Source organism: Panthera tigris, chromosome D3 (assembly GCF_018350195.1).
Source record: "Panthera tigris isolate Pti1 chromosome D3, P.tigris_Pti1_mat1.1, whole genome shotgun sequence".
Lineage (NCBI taxonomy): Eukaryota > Metazoa > Chordata > Mammalia > Carnivora > Felidae > Panthera > Panthera tigris.
The window spans coordinates 20,561,907-20,580,899 of NC_056671.1; the positions used below are offsets into that span (position 1 = coordinate 20,561,907).

Genomic DNA, 18,993 nt, shown 5'->3' on the forward strand with positions numbered 1-18,993 from the left:
AAACTAGTAAATTTACCGTTATGTGTATTTTTGTAATTATTAACTAAAAGTTGAAAATCAAAATTATATTTAAGAAGCTATAGTCAAACAAATACCCTTGCCACCCTTATATGTGCTCCCCTATTGTAACTCACCCCAGCACTAACAAGTTACAGCAATTAAAAAATTTGTTTTCTTCCTGCAGATTCCACACGTAAAGGAGATGGCACAGTATTTCTCTTTCTCCGCTGGGCTTATTTCACGTAGGGCAATGTCCTGCACATTCGTCCAAGCTGTCTCTAATGACAGGACTTCCTCCTGGAAAGACCCATGGGGTTGACTTCCTTTGTGCACACATGGGGGAGATCCTGCTCCTGGTACCCCACCGCCTTCCTACTACTGGGATCACTGATGAGGAGAGGAGAATAGGACACAGTCAGTGCCTTGGGGGCTCGGGACGCCAGCCACAGAGGTGCCCATTGGGCCCTGGTGGTGGCAGCTGTGGGAAACTCACATCTGAGGGATCTACTTCACCCACCTTCCCGAGAGCAGGCTCAGCATTTTGGAGCAATGGTGGCACTTCCTCTTCACCCTCACAAGCCCCACTGGGAGGTTTGCTAACCTGACACCCAAAGCTCCTCCCAGGGCTAATCGCCATCTCCTGACATCACACCTGAAGGGCAGGTACCCAGCCAGTGCGCCAGGCCAGCGGAAACACACAGCGACTCAGTCAGCCCTGAGCACAGGAGCCTGGAGGGAAGGGAGGGCCTCGGCTCTGACCCCAGGAGATACAGAGTACATATTGTGGAGGACTGTCCACCAGCCAGGATGGTGCCTGCACTCTGAAAACTAATTTGATGTGCCTTTGTGAAGAGAACAAAAGCCAGCTCAATAGGCTCTGATATTTACACGTGGCTGACCAGACAAAGTGTCTGTGTTATCATCGTTATTTTGTTGCCTTTTCTGTTTTTAATTTCCCTGAGAGTTCTGATACGTTGCATAAGAAACTGGGAAGAAGTCATTCAGATCCAGAAGCCACTGACAGGTACAGTCAGTGTGTATGCAAGTTATTTCAAACTTCAGGAGAGTCAGAATGCAAGGGTCTGACAATTAATGAAATGGGTATAGGACATTGGGCAGGTGTCATTATGGCTGGTGGTCACAGCAGAGGGTCCAGCTCCTCCCAGGCAAAGGCTGCCATAAATGCTCGTGCAATACAGGGTCCTTAGGAAGGTTTAGCCTGCACCCCAAGATATCTCAGGAGAACATGGTGTGTGCCTGAGACCCCTGTGGCTGGGTAGTGTGGAGAAAGGGAGGGAGAGGAGAGGTCACCCGGGGTGCTCTGGGCCCCATGGAGGGAAGAACTCTTTTAACAAATGTGAATTTATCCATTCTTCTTAAGCTGGTAGATACAGGGGCTGAGACCCAAAGCCGCTACTCCTCAGCTCCTTCCCTCGCCTTCCTGTCCCCAGGCCTAGAGGTCTATCAGTGACAGCCAAGGCCAGTCCAGGGGTCCTGGGTCACAGAAGCATGGACTGCATGGTGGTCTTGGGAAAGGAGGGGATGAGGTCACTGGAGAGGGAGCTGCAGGTCAGGAATATGACCTCAGGGAAAAGGATCTGGAAGGATAGACAAAATCTGAGTGAACCATTGATTAGAGAAGTCTTCCTCCTTCCTGCTTTCCTTCCTTCTCCTGTGAGAACTGGGCATGGACATCCTCTTGTGTATTTCCTTATTTTTAATGAGAATTTCATTCTCCACAGGGATCACTGCTGGGATCCCTGCTATTCCCTCCATTTGTCTCAGACCTTTAATCCCAGCTGTGCCTCTGGTCAATGCCACTCATTAGAGATTTAGCTCCACAGCAAATCCTAGGACAGAACTTGGGACAAGGAGACCTGGAAGATGTCACTGGGGGTCAGCTGGACAAAGATGACAACAGAGGAAACAGGGAAGGGGGAATGACACATGTCCCCGGGTGGGACACAGGGAGGTGACAGAGTGGACCCTCAGCTATGGGAGATGGAGGGATGTTCCAGAGGGTCTTGTGGAAGGAGGCTGATGCCCAGAGAGACAGAGATGCCCTGACTGACACAGGTGAGGTCAGGTGGGAGGGCAGGTGAGGGGTCTGCTGTCCCCGCGTCACATGGCAACCATGATTTAGATAGGTGTGGAAACATCACAGACGACCAGGGCTGAAGGATGCCTTTCCTCCCCCATAGGAAAGATGGGGGTGTTACTGTAACTCCTTGACTGAGGGCTTAGTCTGCACCATTCATTCGTTCATTCATTCATTCAATTCATTCATTCATTCTTTCATTCAACCCACATTAAAGTAATTTCCGCAAGTGTAAGATCAGTGCTCATCACAGTGTGAAATAAAATATGATTTTTATTCATTTCAGAGTTGTGGTACACTGTTTCATATGATGTGCATGGTTGCTGTTTGCCTTTCTCCTTCTCTGTATTTGACAGCCAATTTATATTACCCAAAGGTTCCTACCCAATCGATTTGTGTCTATTTATCAAAGGAATCCTTGATACACTGGGAAAAAAAGGATACAATTGTATATGCACCAAATGTAAAATATAAGGAGTATCTAAAACTTAAGACAAAAGGAAGAATCAAAAAGGAGTAATTGACACATCTGAAAAATACAATGTCAGCTTCCATAAGTCACCATGAAATATAGAAATAATTGACGAATATCATATTGCTTAGAAATAGCAACTGAAATCGTAGCAGTTTGAAAACTAATGAATTTATTCTTTATTTATCATAATAAACTGGGGAGTCACACTAATCAGCCGGGATCCCTGACCTTGAAGGGAGCCCTGAGCCAACCCAAGAAACTCTCAGATATTCTTAAGGCACCCCAAGTCAGAAAATCCTTCCCTGCTGGGAAGGCCTATGTTTCAGGAAGGATTGGAAAACTGGAGGTGGGAGAAGAACCCAGGTCCCTGGAGTCCCTCACGAAGTTGGAAGGGACAGAAAGATCCAGCTAACCCCTAGTGGCTTTTAACATGAGTCAGAATTACAAACAAATGCAACAACACATCAGTAATTAAGGGTTTTTAAGGGAACAAAGGGAATACAAAGGTTAACAATCTCCACCAGGCCAGGAAAGTGCTTCACCACATCAGAGACAACACAGCAGAGGGCAAACTCCCAGCGCTGTGTCAGAGGAAGCAAGGCCCTGCATTCCTTTCCCCAGGTCAGGAGCCCAAACCTCCTCCAGTTTATACTGGCTCTGGGAGCAGGCCCCTGGCCCCTTCCCCTTGCGGGACGGTTACTTCTGCTTCGTTATAATGTCAGTCTCCACACGAGGAGGAGCGCAAGCTGCACGGACATAACCTAGGATGCAGGTAGGGTCCTGTTTTCTAAGTGTGCCCGTGAGACACGATGGCCACCTTTCGCAGGGTGACAAAGTCCCTTTTCTGAATATCGATCCCGATGACTAAATAAGAAGAACCCGCTCACTCCTGCTCTGAGACTCAAGGCTTTGCAAGTTATTCCTCGTGATCTCATTATTTTGCTGCAAATCCAGTTTCCTCTGTGAGACCACACACCTGGCAGTCTCTAAATTTCACTCTGGGTGGAAAGAACTCAGCTTAGTTCTGAGACAGCAACTTCATTTTCCTCTCCCTGTCTCTCTAAGTTCTATTACTTAAATATATAAATTATAATATATGATACGTAAATTGCAACATGGAACATACATATAATGTGTATATGCAATCTGTAGTGTTTTATATTATATAAGATACCTATATTTAATAGTTATATAATACAGTTACACATGTAATAATTCAACATAACATATTACACATTTAAAATGTGTTTATATATTGCTTATATATTATACATAATTTTGTAATATGTAATATTTATTTATAATAAATATTTTATATATATATATATATATATATATATATATATATATATTTCTTTTTGCCCCTATCAAGGACCCAGATGCCCTGGATGACAAAGTAGCACAGTCTGACAGAGGCCCTTGAAGGAAAGCTGGAGGCTACAAGGTGAGAAAGAATGGGGGTGATGACTAGCCATGCACAGATGATGGAAAGAAAGCCACGTGAATACTTTCAGGGGAGGTTGCTCCCCTACCTGCCAACCCAGCATCTTTTCTCTTCAGCCCTAAAGCTAACTCCCTGTCTGTGAGAGGAGGTAAAGAAAGAAATCAGGACAGGCCAAGGAAGCCCCAAGTTCTGCTGGCTGAGGATATGTTGCTGGAATTCCCATCCTCCCCTCCCCAGGGGTCCCTTGCTCTAGAACCAGAGAATATTGCAGGTGATTTTTTCATTATGCAAACTTCTCCAGGTGTGGGATTACCTGTCCTTACCTGAACACCACCTGGGCATTGACTCCTTGGGGTTGGAGGATGAAACATGGGAGTGAGGGAGTCAGAGCTGAGGGCTCATGTGGGTCCCTGCAGGGTCACACTGCCGTGAGGACACTGCCTGACGAGTGTGCGAGAATTATTAGAGTGGTTCCCTAGTTGGTCAGCTCCAGAAGCCTGTCCAAACAGGACAGGTCCCACAGTGCCACCTGCTGGGCTTAGACACTAAGTGGTCTAGTCCTTCTGACACCTCCCAACACCCCTGGAATGGTGTCCAGACTTTTGCAATGGGATCTAGAATGGTGCCATTGACGAGTGCAGAGGGATGAAGAGGTGCCCTCTGTGCTTTTTTAGGACTGGTTGTATTTTTTCCAGGTCACTAATGACCTCCATGTGGTTAAATACATGGTGTATCGATTGCACAGTGTTAATGCTACCAGGTATTACCTGACATCAGAATTTGCCTCTTCGAGGTGCCTGGGGTCATAACCAGTCTAGTGTCATCTTGAACCTAATGAAAGACTTAAAGTTCTTAGAGTTCCAAGGTGGTTCACGCCTCAAAATAATTCTACTTGGACTTGCCTTCCAGTTTGACCATTGTTGTTGTGGGTTAGATTCTCCTGCTAGGTCCCTTCAACCCACACCGCAAGGACTTCTGATGCTTGTCTTTGCCATGAGGATAGAATGCTGTCAGAGAAATGTGTCTTCTGTTCCTGATAACTTTTCTGGGTTCAAATTTCCCTTGAACTTTAGCCTGACAAATGCTTATAAATTTGACACTCTGATATACTTGATATATCAGTTTTATAATTTTATTCAGTATGAGTACTGGCATAAACAAAACGTTAATATAAATGGAGCCCTCTTCCCTTCTGAGGGGTTCTCCACTTCTCTTTCACTGAAAATGTTGGAGTAGTAATGACCTGTTGCTCTACATGCATTGGACCCTAACCAAGATTTTTTGTTCAGCACTCCATGGAATTCATGAGGGTTGGGTGTTTAACATCTCAGTCCAAAGAACAGACATTTATCCAACATCTTTCCAAACAAAGAACCAGAGGGGGTGAGCAGTAGACCTCTTTGGATTATACTGGGGGCAGTAAGCACTTGGCGAGACATCACTGAATGTGGAGATGGATTTGGATGGTGTTGGTTATATCTTCACAATATTAAGTCATCCATCTTATGGACGTGCTGTCTTCCCATATATGTAAGTCTGCTTAATATGTTCAGCAATCTTTTGTAGCTTTCCGATTCCAAGGCTTTTGGCCATTTGGTTAAGTTCACTCCTAAACGTCTTGTTCTTTTTGATGCTGTCCTGAGTGGAGTAATTTTGTAGTATCCTTATGGGCTTCTTCAATGTTGGTATAGAGAAAGCCACCTGATTAGTCTAGAGAATTACTACTTGAACTTTTGTAGGAGATGCTACATAGATAGCATTTAGGGTTATAATAAGAGTTTGTTTCCTATGTGGGAACAGTAGGAACAAGTAATGAAGCAGGAGGGAATGAGAAAGTGACGCTCTGCCTCCATGACCATGAAATGAGCAATCTCACATGGCAGACACTGTGCACACGAGGAGGTAAATAACCAGATAGAACCCAGGCCATCTCCACTCATGATGGAAACTGAAAATTCTAAAGCTTTACTTCCTTTCAAGTTTGAGAAACACTTCATTTCTATGTTCCAGAACTTTTTAGCTATTTGTGAAACATAGATTTCGTAAGCACCAACTATTCTCTGACGGGTACAATGGGGGAGTAACACGGAGGGTCAGGGAGGAGCCGGCTCTGTGTTCCTGTCTCCTGTGTTCCTGACCCAGTGGTTCTATCAGGAGTGAGAGGAGAGCTCTGCTTCCAGAACTCTGCTTCCTCAGGGTTTGGCCCCTGGGAGAGGACACCAGACCTCCCAGCACCCAGCGCCTCTCTGCTGGCTGACCAGTTCTCACTCCTTCCTCCAGCCTCCAGCATCTCCCCACACTTCCTCTCTGAACCCTTATTCCTCTTCTCTTAGATCAACATCATCTAAAAGAAGCCCTCCAGCTTTGACACCCACCTTGGACTGTTGGATTATTTCAAGGTGGAGACAAAAAACGTATTCCACTCCAGTTATTCATCTTTTCTTTTATATTTACAGTGGGATTATGCACTTAGTTACCTATAAATTTTAAATTACAAGTTATTCCCAGATAATTGTACTTTTATTTTATTGACTCATGTGCTGCATTACTGAGACATCTTCAATTAAAATTTCACAAGTTATAGAAATCATTCAGTATTTGTCCTCTATAAGTAAAAGACCAATAAAGTGCAATTTTCAAATACAAGATCGTATTTGAAATGTATGTTAATATCTAAAATACGTAGGTGTCAGTAGGGTATGACATGTGCACAGACAAAAGTTCAGGGTATTTCATGTTGAGGGGTCATGGAGACCACTTATGTGAATCCTTAGGAGAGGAGGTTGCCAAATATCATCAGTCCTTCCTGAGATATGTGGGTCTGTCCCACCTAGGGATGACAAGTGATTAGAGTGAAAGGAAATGGGTCAGTCACCAGATGGGAAGGAGCTCAAAGATTTGGGGATGCCCTGGAGAGGAGAGAAGGTGAAACAAGGAAGTGAAGGGGGAGGGAGGAACCTCTAAGGCAGAGAGAAAGGACCCCCTCTGCCTGGTTCATCCCACACTCTCCACACAGAGCCCCTGCCCCTCCGCAAGAGAGCTGTCTGAGGAGCCTGCAGAATATGGTGAAAGGAAGGGCTGAGGGCATGAAGAAGCTGGACGGGCACAGAGAACCTGCAAGAAGATTGATCCAGTCACTGCTCAGGCTACTCTCAGGTCAGAGATGCCCTTGTGAGCTGAACAAGCTGTCATCTGTCACTTACCTGTGTCTCCCATTTTGAAGGACTTCCACCTCCTCACTCCTCTCAGGACACCCTACAGCCTCTCTTCCCATCAGAAGATTCCCGTCCCCACCTGCCCTCCCTGACATTTGGTCACCTGGGCAGGGACCGTAATTGTGCTGACTTTGCAGCTCCTGCTGCTCTGGATTCCAGAGTAGGAGCAGATGGCAGTTCTGGAATAGTGAATAGGGTGGGGCTCGGTCCGGGGGGGGGGAACCACCTCCTGCAAGTGAGGGCAGGAGCTCCTCTCTGAGCGGCACTTGGGTAGCAAGGAGTGTTCTCATACGCATTGTATTTTGCAAAGTAACATGGAGCCGTATCAGAAATATGACAGCACAGCCTCCTGAGGGCCACCCTGGGGACTGGGGACAGGATCCCATTCCTTTTTTCCTTTCATTCTTGGGAACGGAGTCATTCATGCGAATAGGGGGCTGCCATTCCCCGTGCTGGTCCCTGCGTCACTCTGTGCTGGTGATGGTTCTAGTCACAGAGAGAAGGAATAGATGACCAGGTTTCCGAAGGCCTGAGGTAGGACCAGCATCTGGTTTCTCCATGGGTTACAGGAGTCACAGTGCAGAAGAGTCACACATGGGTGGGGTCATTGTTCCCAGTCCCACTGAAGCAGGCTCAGGCTCTTCCCATGTATGGGAGAGGTGGGCATCAGTCCCTGCTCTCTTGTCAGGCACAGCACCCCCTAGTGTCCCCGGAATCATAATCTGTATATAAATCTAATCGGTACTGCAAAATCAGGTTTTTAAATGAGGGAACAATTCACTTACTAACCGTTGCATGAAAATGGATAATACACAAGTATGGGAATGAGAAATGGCATGTGGACAAAAATCAAAAGTGAAAAAATCATACTGTTAACGTCTAATAAGAATAATTTAAAAGCGTACTTTACTAGGAAGTAAAAATGGTTCCATTAAAAAAATGAAAAGCAGACCACTTTCCTTAGAATAAAATAGACAACATTATTAGGAACTCTTCCACAAAAATGTGTAAGATGTGGTTAACTTCACGAAAAACACCAACAACCTTCAGGGACCATAGTTTCATTTGATATATATCAAACAAACAAATATATATATATACATATATATGTATATGTATATATATGTATGTGTATATGTATATGTATATGTATATATACATATATACATATATATAAATATATATATACATATATATATACATATATACATATATACATGTATATATGTATATATATGTATATATATGTATATAAATATGTATATGTATATGTATATATATGTATATATATGTATATGTATATATATGTGTATATATACATATACACATATATATGTATATATATATATCATGAATAACAAAGGACAATTTAAATTACTATAGAAAGAATTGTCGCAATGATCCATACACTTGATATACAAAATACAGAAAAATGAAAATTGTGGAAATTATAAAATATGGAAGCAAATCCTCTAAGTAAAATATCAGCAGTGAGATTCCATTATCAGACTAAAATAATCTTACATTGGGACCATATGTGATTTATTGCAAACATAGAGTGGAATTATATGTTGATAAATCCTCTAAGACATCGTATTTGTAAATCAACAGATGAAAATCATTATCTCACTAGAACACAAAAGATCCTTTACAAAATTGAAAGAAAAGTCCTGATAGAAAACACATAAAATGGCAACAGAGACATTTATACTGTGATAAGACACTCTCTCCCACACACATAGAACTCAGTCCCACAGCCAGGAAATTACCTAATGGGGTGAGGGTGGGAAGGACATTTCTACAAGGTGAATAGGCTAACGTGACCTAAACACCATTATCATTCAACATCCTTCTGCAAGTAAGTATTAACAATGCAAGTGGATAACAAAAATCACTGGTTGGATCTCAGCACTGATGGGAACGGACAGGAACTCATTTCAAAAGACCGCAAAACACAATTCACCCATAGATACTCCAGGGCTGGTGCAACAGTGACAGAAGAAATCACCCCAAAGAGCAAAAAGAACAGGCATTCCTAGTGAAGATTAATAAGAGGATTACACAGGTCTGGAAACTTCCAGAAATAGGTAAATGGCCAAAGATGGAGATGCTAGATCCTGAGAGGTCAGGTGGGAAAGGGGCACACTGGACCCCAGTCCATGAACTTTAGTGACAAGAGACCTGTGTCTCAACCTAATGGGTGAGATGAGTTTTCTGTGTCCCTTGAGTCCCTTTGTCTAGGAAGGGGCTTAAGGAAAGGCAGAGCCCTCACTCCCAGGTGGCGCTGCTGTGTGCACCTGAGCCCATGGCGGCAGCAGCAGGAGCATCAGAAGCAGAAGTCACAGGCTGAACCTGAGCAGCTGCTGGGGCCTCGCCCTCCCAGCAGATGAGAAAGGGGTTCTGCTTTCAGTTCTCATGGGCCTGGGGCTCTGTGTGAGCCCGAGATGCTGTCCCAGGAGGGGCAGGGAGGAGCAGGGTCCCTAGAGGGTCTAACCATCATAATAGATGAGTATTTGGGAGCACATTTGCGGTAGCTGTTGTTACCAGACACGTATTGGACTCTCCTGATGTGTCCTGACTCAGACCGAGCTGCATTTGGTGTCCCTATTTCTGCCCTGACCTGTCACGGACTCTACCCTTAAGGCAGCCTGCCAGTGACATCCTGGACTATATGCTAAATTTGAAAAAAAATCACACGATATTGCTTCCAAGGACAGGCTTCAAGCCGAAATTTAAAAGAATGTGGAAAGACTTTGTAGACAGACATATTCCCTGGAGCGGGTCTCAGACCCCGGTTTATATCAAACAAACAAAGAAACAGCTGACTTGGCCAAAAAGTCAGGGTTGGATGGCAAGTCCCATTGCTGTGGGACAGGTTTTTATCTCACTTCCCCACAGGCCTGGAGCACTGGATGAACACTGATACAGTAGTCAAAGGACTGGCAGTAATAATCAGCCTTGTCCTCAGCCTGGAGCCCAGTGATGGTCAGAGAGTCTGAGTCATCAGACCTGCAGCCAGAAAATCAGTCACGGAGCCCTGAGAGTCGTTTGCTATTATCATAGATGAGGAGTTTGAGGCAGCCTTTCTTGGGAGCTGTTGGTACCGGCTCACACCAAGAATACCGATGTTGTTGGGGCACCTGGGTGGCTCAGTCGGTTAAGCGTCCAACTTCCGCTCAGGTCATGATCTCGCGGATTGTGGGTTCGAGCCCCACGTCGGGCTCGGTGCTGACAGCTTGGAGCCTGGATCCTGCTTCAGATTCTGTGTCTCCCTCTGTCTCTGTCTCTCCCCCACTTGTTCTCTGTCTCTCTGTGTCTATCAAAAATAAATAAACATAAACAAAAATTTAAGAATACGATGTTGTTGGCACTTCCAGTGCAGGAGATGGTGACTGTCTGTCCCAGGGACCCAGACAAACAATGAGGCTGGCTGAGTCAGCACAGACAGGGCCCAACGTCTTCCCAGGACCCTAGGAGTGGGAGAGACAAAGAGAGGGGGATGCTGGGATCTGGAGGCAAGAGGGGGATCAGGGTCCATGTGTCCTCCCAGGACCCCTTCCCCATCCCTGCATACAGTTACCTGTGCAGAGAGTGAGGAGGGTGAGCAAGACAGGTGACCAGGCCATGGTGGGGGTCATCACTGATCCTGCCTTTTGTGGTCTCACTGCAGAAGAGCCGCCCCCAATATCTCCCTTCCAGAGGGCCCATCCATGCAAATGAGACCCCAGCTCTCTGCCCCCTAACTGGTCCTGCTTTAGGTGCCTCTGCCTGAGGATGTCCGGGGGGTGAGCAAGAGAGGTGCTATGTAGAGCTAGGAGTGGGAACGTCACAGCTGTGACCCATGATCAGAGGGCACAGGCAGTGGCAGGTGGAAACTCCCAGCTCTGGCCATCCCTGACTCCTCAGACACAAGTGATGAGCACCCCCTGGTGTCCAGGCCTGGACACAGCGTTATGTGGCATGGCGACCAGAGCCCATCAAAGAGAGCTCCTGCCTCCCCACTGCTCTGTCCACTGTCCCATTCCTTCAGGCCAGGCCGGATGCCTGCTATGTGACCTCCCATCACCTCAGGGTGCACTTTGCTCTACTCAGGCTCCACGTAGTGAGTCTGTCCACGGTTCCCTTGGCTGTTGATGGGGCAGGACTGAGGTGGTGATTCTGGCACAACCACACAGATGAGGATCAGGGCCAGAGCAGCGACGGGTCCACATTGACACATGGCCAGTTCTGTGCAGGAGGCTGATTTCTTCCCTCTTCCCTGGTTCCTCTCTGGGCTCAGAGTTCTCTTTCCCAGAAGCTCCCTCAGCACTGAAGAGACAGGGAGCCCTTTTCTCCAGGTTGTGGGTAGACGCCCTCGTGTGCCTTCCTAGGGGGGTTACACACTGACCATCTTCGTCGTGTGTCACTACTTCCACCTCCATGAAACAACAGTTCTCCACACACTGTGGTTAGTGATTCCCTCCTAGAATCTGTCCCCCAGCACACAGACCCAAGACTGCAGGAGCCCGAGTGTGGCTCTGACCTCAGAACACGAAGGGCAAACCTGCAGGAAGCTCCAGGAGGGAAGGAGTGACAGCCGTGGGTGCTCTGACGGGGACCTCGTCACAGACTTCATGTGTCTGTCACCATTTGGACAACTGTTAGCTCAAAATGAACGTGGGTGATTTTATACAACATTCAGCTCAGTAAGAATATTTAAACTCAACGACACTGTCAACGGGAAGATGCAGGTATTTAATCACCAGTGTATTTTCACAGATTCGTGCTTATTGCTGAGACAATATGGACTGAAATAGTAGTTGAAAAAAGATGGATGAAAAAATAATGAAATGATATGACTTTTGGTTCTCAGTTGAATAGAGGTCTATAAACTTGTTTCTAAATCATTTCACTTATTATTGTTTTTATTATTATTATTTTAATTGTGAGTTTTGTACACTAGGTCTTGTCCTGCAAGTAGGAGTAGGAAAGCCCAACGTGGTGCCCAGGTAAACACCATGAAGAGCTAGTTCCTGTGAACTTCAGACCCACCTCAGTGATGGAATTAACACACAGAGCTTCCAGGATGGATGCTTAGGGGTCAGACTCATCTCAGGGGTGGGTAGAACAATAGTCACTGTATCTTGTGTCCAGCAAGTTCACAATAGAGTAATAACTCAGTTTCCGGTGACTAGAGGAATGAATTTCTATTACCCAAGACCAATCTGATCCAGAAAATTCTTTCGAAGATCCCACTTGTGACTCCAGGTGAGGTGGAGATAAGGAGCGCTGTGTCCCTGAAGTCACAGTCCCTGTGGCCCTCAGTTGGGACAGACTTTTCAGTACAGGTCCATTCTGGCTGGGGGTTCACTGGAGTGTCTGGGGGAGTGAAGCCAGCCCTGAGAGTACAGGGAGGGCCTGTGTTATGTCCTCATGAGCCTTGAGCTCCATGGGAGCAGCACTGACTCTGCTGTCTCAGAATCAATCTACTGATCAGCCTCAGGCAGTGACTGGAGCCCAGAGATGGTTGGGGGGTGAACTGCCCAATGGATGGAGACTTGCCCTGGGATTCCTGAGCATAAACTTGTCCCAGAAAGCAGATGATCAGGGCACATCCTGCCCTGGTGACAGGACCTCAGTTACACTCGATGTCACTGGGTTTCATGCTGGTTGGGGTTCTGCCTCCTGGAGGCTGTTTTACTGAGAATGGCTGGGTGAGCTCAGGTTGACCATGACTTCTGGAGAGACAAAGAAGCCCAGAAATTGCAGAGTCCAGGACAATATAGACTCAGGAGGGAGTTCTGTGTGTGTGTGTGTGTGCGTGCGCGTGCGCGCGCGCGTGTGTGTGTGTGTTTGTACGTGGGCGCGTGCATGCGCATATGTGACCAAAAATGAGGCCAAGTTGCCCTTAAATCCTCTTAAGGCTTCTCCACACACTGAGGGATGGCTCTCCATCTGAGGGCCCAGGATTTTTAATTTAAAAGTCAGTTTCTTAAAGCCTTTTCTACTGGAGGAGGATTTATTAGGCAATTGTGGCTCCTTTGAGAGCAGACCTTTTAACGCTTCCCTCAATCAGAAGTCCGGGCCTTGTCAAGTGACAGAAGCAGGAAGGAGAATATGAGAGGATTCACACAGCTCTATCTTCTGGTCATTCTCCTCCCTAGAGTTGGGCCCTGGAGACTGGAAAACTACAGCAAGATCATTTCCAGTTCCCTCTGAAATCCTAACATGGAGACGGAGTTCCTACCTGAAGAGCCAGATGGAGAGACTGAAGGCCTAAGCCTGAGAGATGAGGGAGCAGAGAGGAGAAAAGAAGGGAGGGTGTGGGGAGTGTTATCAGGAAGAGTCTGTAGAGTCTGGTCCAAGTTCAAGTGTAGCTGATTCAGAGAGAAGAGACTGTGTCTATGACCAGGGTTATTGTCAATATGTCAGCTGTGGATGCGTCAGTAGTGACACAAGGTCACACTTTATGGAATGAGATGGTGGAACTGATGTGTGGATGAATGTTTGCTGGGTAGCACGTTCAGTTACAGATGCAGTATTTATTCGTGTTTATCATCCAGACCCCACGGGGACGTGAAGTTGGGCTGTGTTACGTCAATGTCAGTGTCTTCCTGGGATGCCCTGTGCTGTCCCGCGTTGCAGGCATAACCTGGGTATGTCTCTTTCCTCTGTTCAAGGACAGATCTTCCTGAAGTTATGTAACCCCTGCTTGTGCCTCCACATAAGTTTCTCAATGAAAAGAGGCTGAAGCCGAGGTCTGTGGATCCAGGGGTCTTACATCACTTCCTCCTTATCTGAGACGCTGTGAGTAACGATAGCCGTTCCCACTGCCATGAGCTGTAGCACAGTAATAGTCAGCCTCGTCCTCAAGCTGCAGCCCAGACGTGGGCAAAATTTCTGTATTAGTGGAGACATCTTTGGATCCAGAGATATGACTGGAGACCCCAGGTCCCAGCTGCTTGTATGAGTCTGAGTAGTAGAACAGAAAGACCGGAGAGGGCTCCCTGCCTCCTGCTGGTACCAGAAGATGTTATAACCACCAACACTCCTGTCTCTGCTCAGGGTTCAACCGAGTCTGGCAATTGTTTCTGGAGATGCGGAGAGGGAGAACAGCTGGGTCAGCACAGGCTGGGACAGGGAAGTATAAACACAGACACATCAGAATGAGGAGAAGGGACAGAGTATAGACACTGGAGGATGTGAGCCAGAGGATTCTGACTCAGGCTGGAGGCCAACCCTAGAGTGCTGAGGTCTGTCCTTACCTGCGCAGTGACAGAGGAGCATAAGGGGGACATGGGTCCAGGCCATAATGACACAGACCCTTATTAGGCCACAGGGCTGGGACTGGGATGTCCCAGGCCTCTCTTATCTGCTACCTGTGGCCTTCTCAGAGAGGCTTCACATGCAACTGAGACCACCCCTGCCTCTCCCCCATGTGCCTTCACTATGCCTGAAGCCCTTGGAAAGGGAGCCTGCCTTATGCAGCTGTTTTCCCCATGAGTGGGCCCGGAGGAAGCAGTTCCTAGGACTAGACACAGGCCCCTGTGCAGGGGACTCTGCCAGGCCCAGAGAGAACAATCTTTCCCAGTCCCCACGGAAAGTAAAAAGCCCAGTCTTTGGGCCTACCGTCAGTGGAGGGCTGCCCAGCTGGGAGCACGTGGCCTGCAGAAACCTCTAGACACCATCTCACAGCACCTCCCGTGGTTCTCTGGGCAAACCTCTCCTTTTTACCTGCTCCCCCCAAACCCCTCCTTCATCCACTTCCCTGGTGGCTGTATTTCTACCAGATGAGAGTGATCTTCCAGGGAAGGACGGAAGTGCAGTCCTGGTGAGCCTTCCCTGACTGGGCTTCCTCTGTGGACAGGGGACTAGCGGGAGGGACGTGATCAGACCTGACCAAGGGGAGCCTGTGAACCACTGTGGAGCTGAAGAAAGGACAAAGGGAGCAGACAGCAGAAGGGATCTGTCCCCGTGACAGGCTCAGAGGAGGCAAGCTGCCTCTGGGAGTAGAGTGTGAACAGGAGCTCGCCTAGGGACACACACCTTCACAGAGGAGGACACAGAGTGTGAGGATGTGAGGCCCGTCTGGAGCAGGGCAGACAGGACTCAGCAAATTCAGATGAGGCTTTTGCAGGTGTGAGGACAGAGCGGGGCCTGAGCATCCAGCAGGGACCTCTATGGAGCCATCATGTGATCTCCCCTCCATGTTCCCAAAGACTTTTTATCCAGGCTTTGCCTGCCATCAGCGCTGCTCATTAGAGATTTTGCTCTGTGGGAAGGCAAAATTTGTGACAGCGAGAGCTGGTTGGGGACACTGAAGGGACAGCTGTGGCACAGCACAGGACGCGGAAGGGTGTGTCCCCACGTGGGACACAAGGAGGTGATTGACTGGACCTCAGGCTATGAATTTTCATCCTCAGAACAGAAAATGAGAAAATAAACCTTGAACTACATAGGATAAAACAAGTACTGAATGAAGTGACCAGAGTCTGAACAGATACCAAATTAGACATCAGGGTAGAAAGGAACAGAGGGAACCAAATTGTATTCATTGAAGAAAGGAAGCTGCTGGAAATGAGGACAGAAACAGCGGCATCACATGTCCAGCAACATGAGACTGTCACCCAGGCAAACAGGGAGATCACACTGAGGTCACCGGCCTCAAAGCCACGCTGGAGTCACAAGAGCTTGATAACATTAAATATTTAGCAGGGTCTGTATTTTATAGCCTGTGAATATAATATAGCATCTATTTAAAGAGACTCTGATTCCGGACTTCAAGCTGGATTACAGAGCTGGAGTCATCAGGACGGTATGGTTACTGGCACAGGACAGGCACAGAGATCAATGGAACAGAATAGAAAACCCAAATATATGGCCAGTTCATGTCCGACAAACCAGGAGAGAATATCCAATGGAAAAAAGACAGTCTTTTCAACAAATGGCATGGGGTAAAACTGGACAGAAACATGCGGAAGAATAGAACTGGAACACTTTCTTACACTTATTTTTCTATACAAAAATAAAATCAAAATGGATGCAAGGCCTAAATGTGAGACGGGAAACCATCAAAATCCTAGAGGAGAACACAGGCAGCAACGTTTTGACCTTGGCCTTAGCAACTTTTTACTAGAACTACAGGGCACAAGACAGGCCACCCCTGGATGGGCCACACTGACATGAATACTATCATGAGTTAAAAAGCAGTTGATGCCCATACACTCAGGAAAAGCTCTTCATGTCTCTTCAACTGACTGAAACATTCAGGGGGGGCAGCTGCCCCAGGAAGACAGCTGGCACCACAGACAACTGCACTAGGATATGAACGAGGTGGGGCAGACGGGGACCCAGCAAAGCCTGTTTGGTCACAGTCCTCTGTGTCCCATCATTTCCCAGGGGCCCTGCACACATTGTTTATGAAACATCTACTCTACTCTTCTTCTTCTGTCTGTGAAGTGCATTTCTTTGCATTGAATACTAGACCCCTACCTCCTTCCATGTAATTCACAAAAACATAGATCTCGTTTTGCCTGCGTGTCTTTTGACTTTCTAGGTCTATGTTGATTCCCATATGTTCACTATTAAATTTCTTGTGTGTCACTTCAACCTCCTCAAGGACAGGTCTCACCACAGAGGACTCTCCCCTATAGGATCCTCCACAGAAGCTTCTCAATAAAAGAGGCTTGGAGACAAAATCTGTGGACCCAGAGGTTTTTATCTCACTTCCTGGTTATCTGAGTCACTGTGAGTAACACTGCCATGATATGTAGCACAGTAATAGTCAGCCTCATCCTCAGGCTGTGGCCCAGAGATGAGCAGAAGCCCCACATTGGCCGAGGCATCTTTGGACCCGGAGAAGCGGCTGGGGACCCCGGGGCCCTGGTGCTTATCTGAGTCTGAGTAGTAGTACAGGAGATACCGGGGAGGGCTCCCTGGCTTCTGCTGGAACCAATTTATGTAGTAGCCGCCAACATTGTAGCCACTGCTCAGGGCGCAGGTGAGTCTGGCTGTTGTTCCCGGAGATGCAGACAGGGAGGGCGGCTGGGTCAGCACAGGCTGGGACAGGGAACCTGCAAACAGATAATCATGGGTGATGAAGCTAGAAATGGAAAAAGGAATTCTCAGGACTCTGAGCACAGGAATAGAGATTTGGGGGCTCCCTGTGTCCCCGGGCCTGTCCCAACCTGTGCAGTGAGACAGGAGCATGAGGAGGAGAGGAGTCCAGTCCATGGTAGCACAGCTTCTGGTCCCCACAGTGGGCTGGGCTGCCCCAAGCCTCCTTTTCTCCTCCACCCTCTGCCACAGGAGGGACTGTCCATGCAAATGGGTCCCATCCAGTGACTGCCCAGCCCCTCCCTTGTGCTGGAACTCATCTCATACCACATACTGAGATGAATGGAGGTTGCTTTCAACCCCAGAGATAGGACTGGGAGGAAGCACCTGCTGAGGCAACACACAGGTCCCTGCTCAGGGGACTCTGCTAGGCTGGAGGGGACACAGCTGCTGAGTCCCCTCAGGTCCCCCCCTCCCTGAGTCCCCTCAGGTCACACAGGGCCCTGCCTCCAGGCCCAGAGTCTTGAGTGAATGGCCCTCACCGAGCAACTGTGTAAGGACCACGGGGCAGTCCCACAGCTCCCCGTGCTGGTCACAGGGCACAGACTTCACGATGGCCAAAGCCCTGTGAGCCCAGCGGGTTTCTGTGACTCACCAGGTCCCTGTCTATCTCCACACATCAGTGTCTGGTTCACAGATAGGGCTCCATCTCCTGTGTATTAAAGCCATGGGTTCTGAAAGGGCGGGCCTACGCCGGCCGACTCCATCTTGTTCTGTGTTCTCCACCTTGAGTGACTATGTCCCCGACATGACCCCTTTTCCGGGAAAATCACAGAAACCTCAGACTGCGCCTCCTCCCCTTGAGTAACCTCCCGCTCACCCGTTCAAACTTCCTGGTCAAAACACGCCCAGCGACCTGTGTAACAGGACTCCGACCCTTCCCCAGCCAATCGGCCGAGGCCACGACCCTTCCCCAGCCAATCGGCTGAGGCCACAGCCATTACCTCACCAACTGCCCCTAGACCCCTATAAAACCTTTGTGCTTTTGAAACTCGCTCTCTCTCCCTGGTATCTCACCGCTGCGTCGGTGCAGGTAGGGGATTGAGCTCGAGCTAGCTCGAATAAAGGTTCTTTTGCTTTTGCATCGGACTCGGCTCCCTAGTGGTCTTTGGGGATCACAAATTCTGGGCATAACATTTGGGGGCTCGTCCGGGATCCCCAAGACCCCCGAGGGACCCCCGACCCGGAGAGCCTGACTGGCCACGGTTAGTATCTGTCTGTTTGTTCTGTCTTTTCTGTGTGAGCTCACTTCTGGAATTCTGGTAGTGCCCGACGCAGTCTAAGTGGACGCACTGGAGGACCACGGGCCGGGAGTTTCGGAAGACATTCCGATTCTCCCTTCTGGAGGGACGTGGAATCCCCTCAAAGGTCTGAGACGAGGCGGGTTGCTCCCGCTGGTCAGCGTGAGGCCGTCGTCTTTGGAGGGACGTGGAATCCCCTCATCGGTTTTGGAGGGACGTGGAATCCCCTCATCGGTTTTGGAGGGACGTGGAATCCCCTCAAATGTCTAAGCTAGCTTTCAGTTTTGCTTCCATGGAGTTGGAAGATTTTCTAGGGGCCCTGTGTTTGTCTGTTTTTGTGTTTCTCTGTTTTGTTCTGTGGACTTACTGGACGGACGTTATGGGACAGACTCAGACTACTCCTCTAAGTATTATGATTGATCACT

At 47.9% G+C, this 18,993-nt stretch overlaps 2 gene segments (V, D, J or C); both read right to left on the reverse strand.

Moving 5' to 3' along the window:
* LOC122232563 overlaps positions 1 to 18,993 on the reverse strand; it is a 1,057,381-nt gene that overhangs the window by 871,184 nt on the left and 167,204 nt on the right.
* On the reverse strand, positions 1,500 to 17,460 carry LOC122232696. The segment is given in 4 exon segments: positions 1,500 to 1,598; positions 10,121 to 10,201; positions 16,938 to 17,284; positions 17,399 to 17,460. Coding segments are annotated over 4 exon segments (573 nt in total).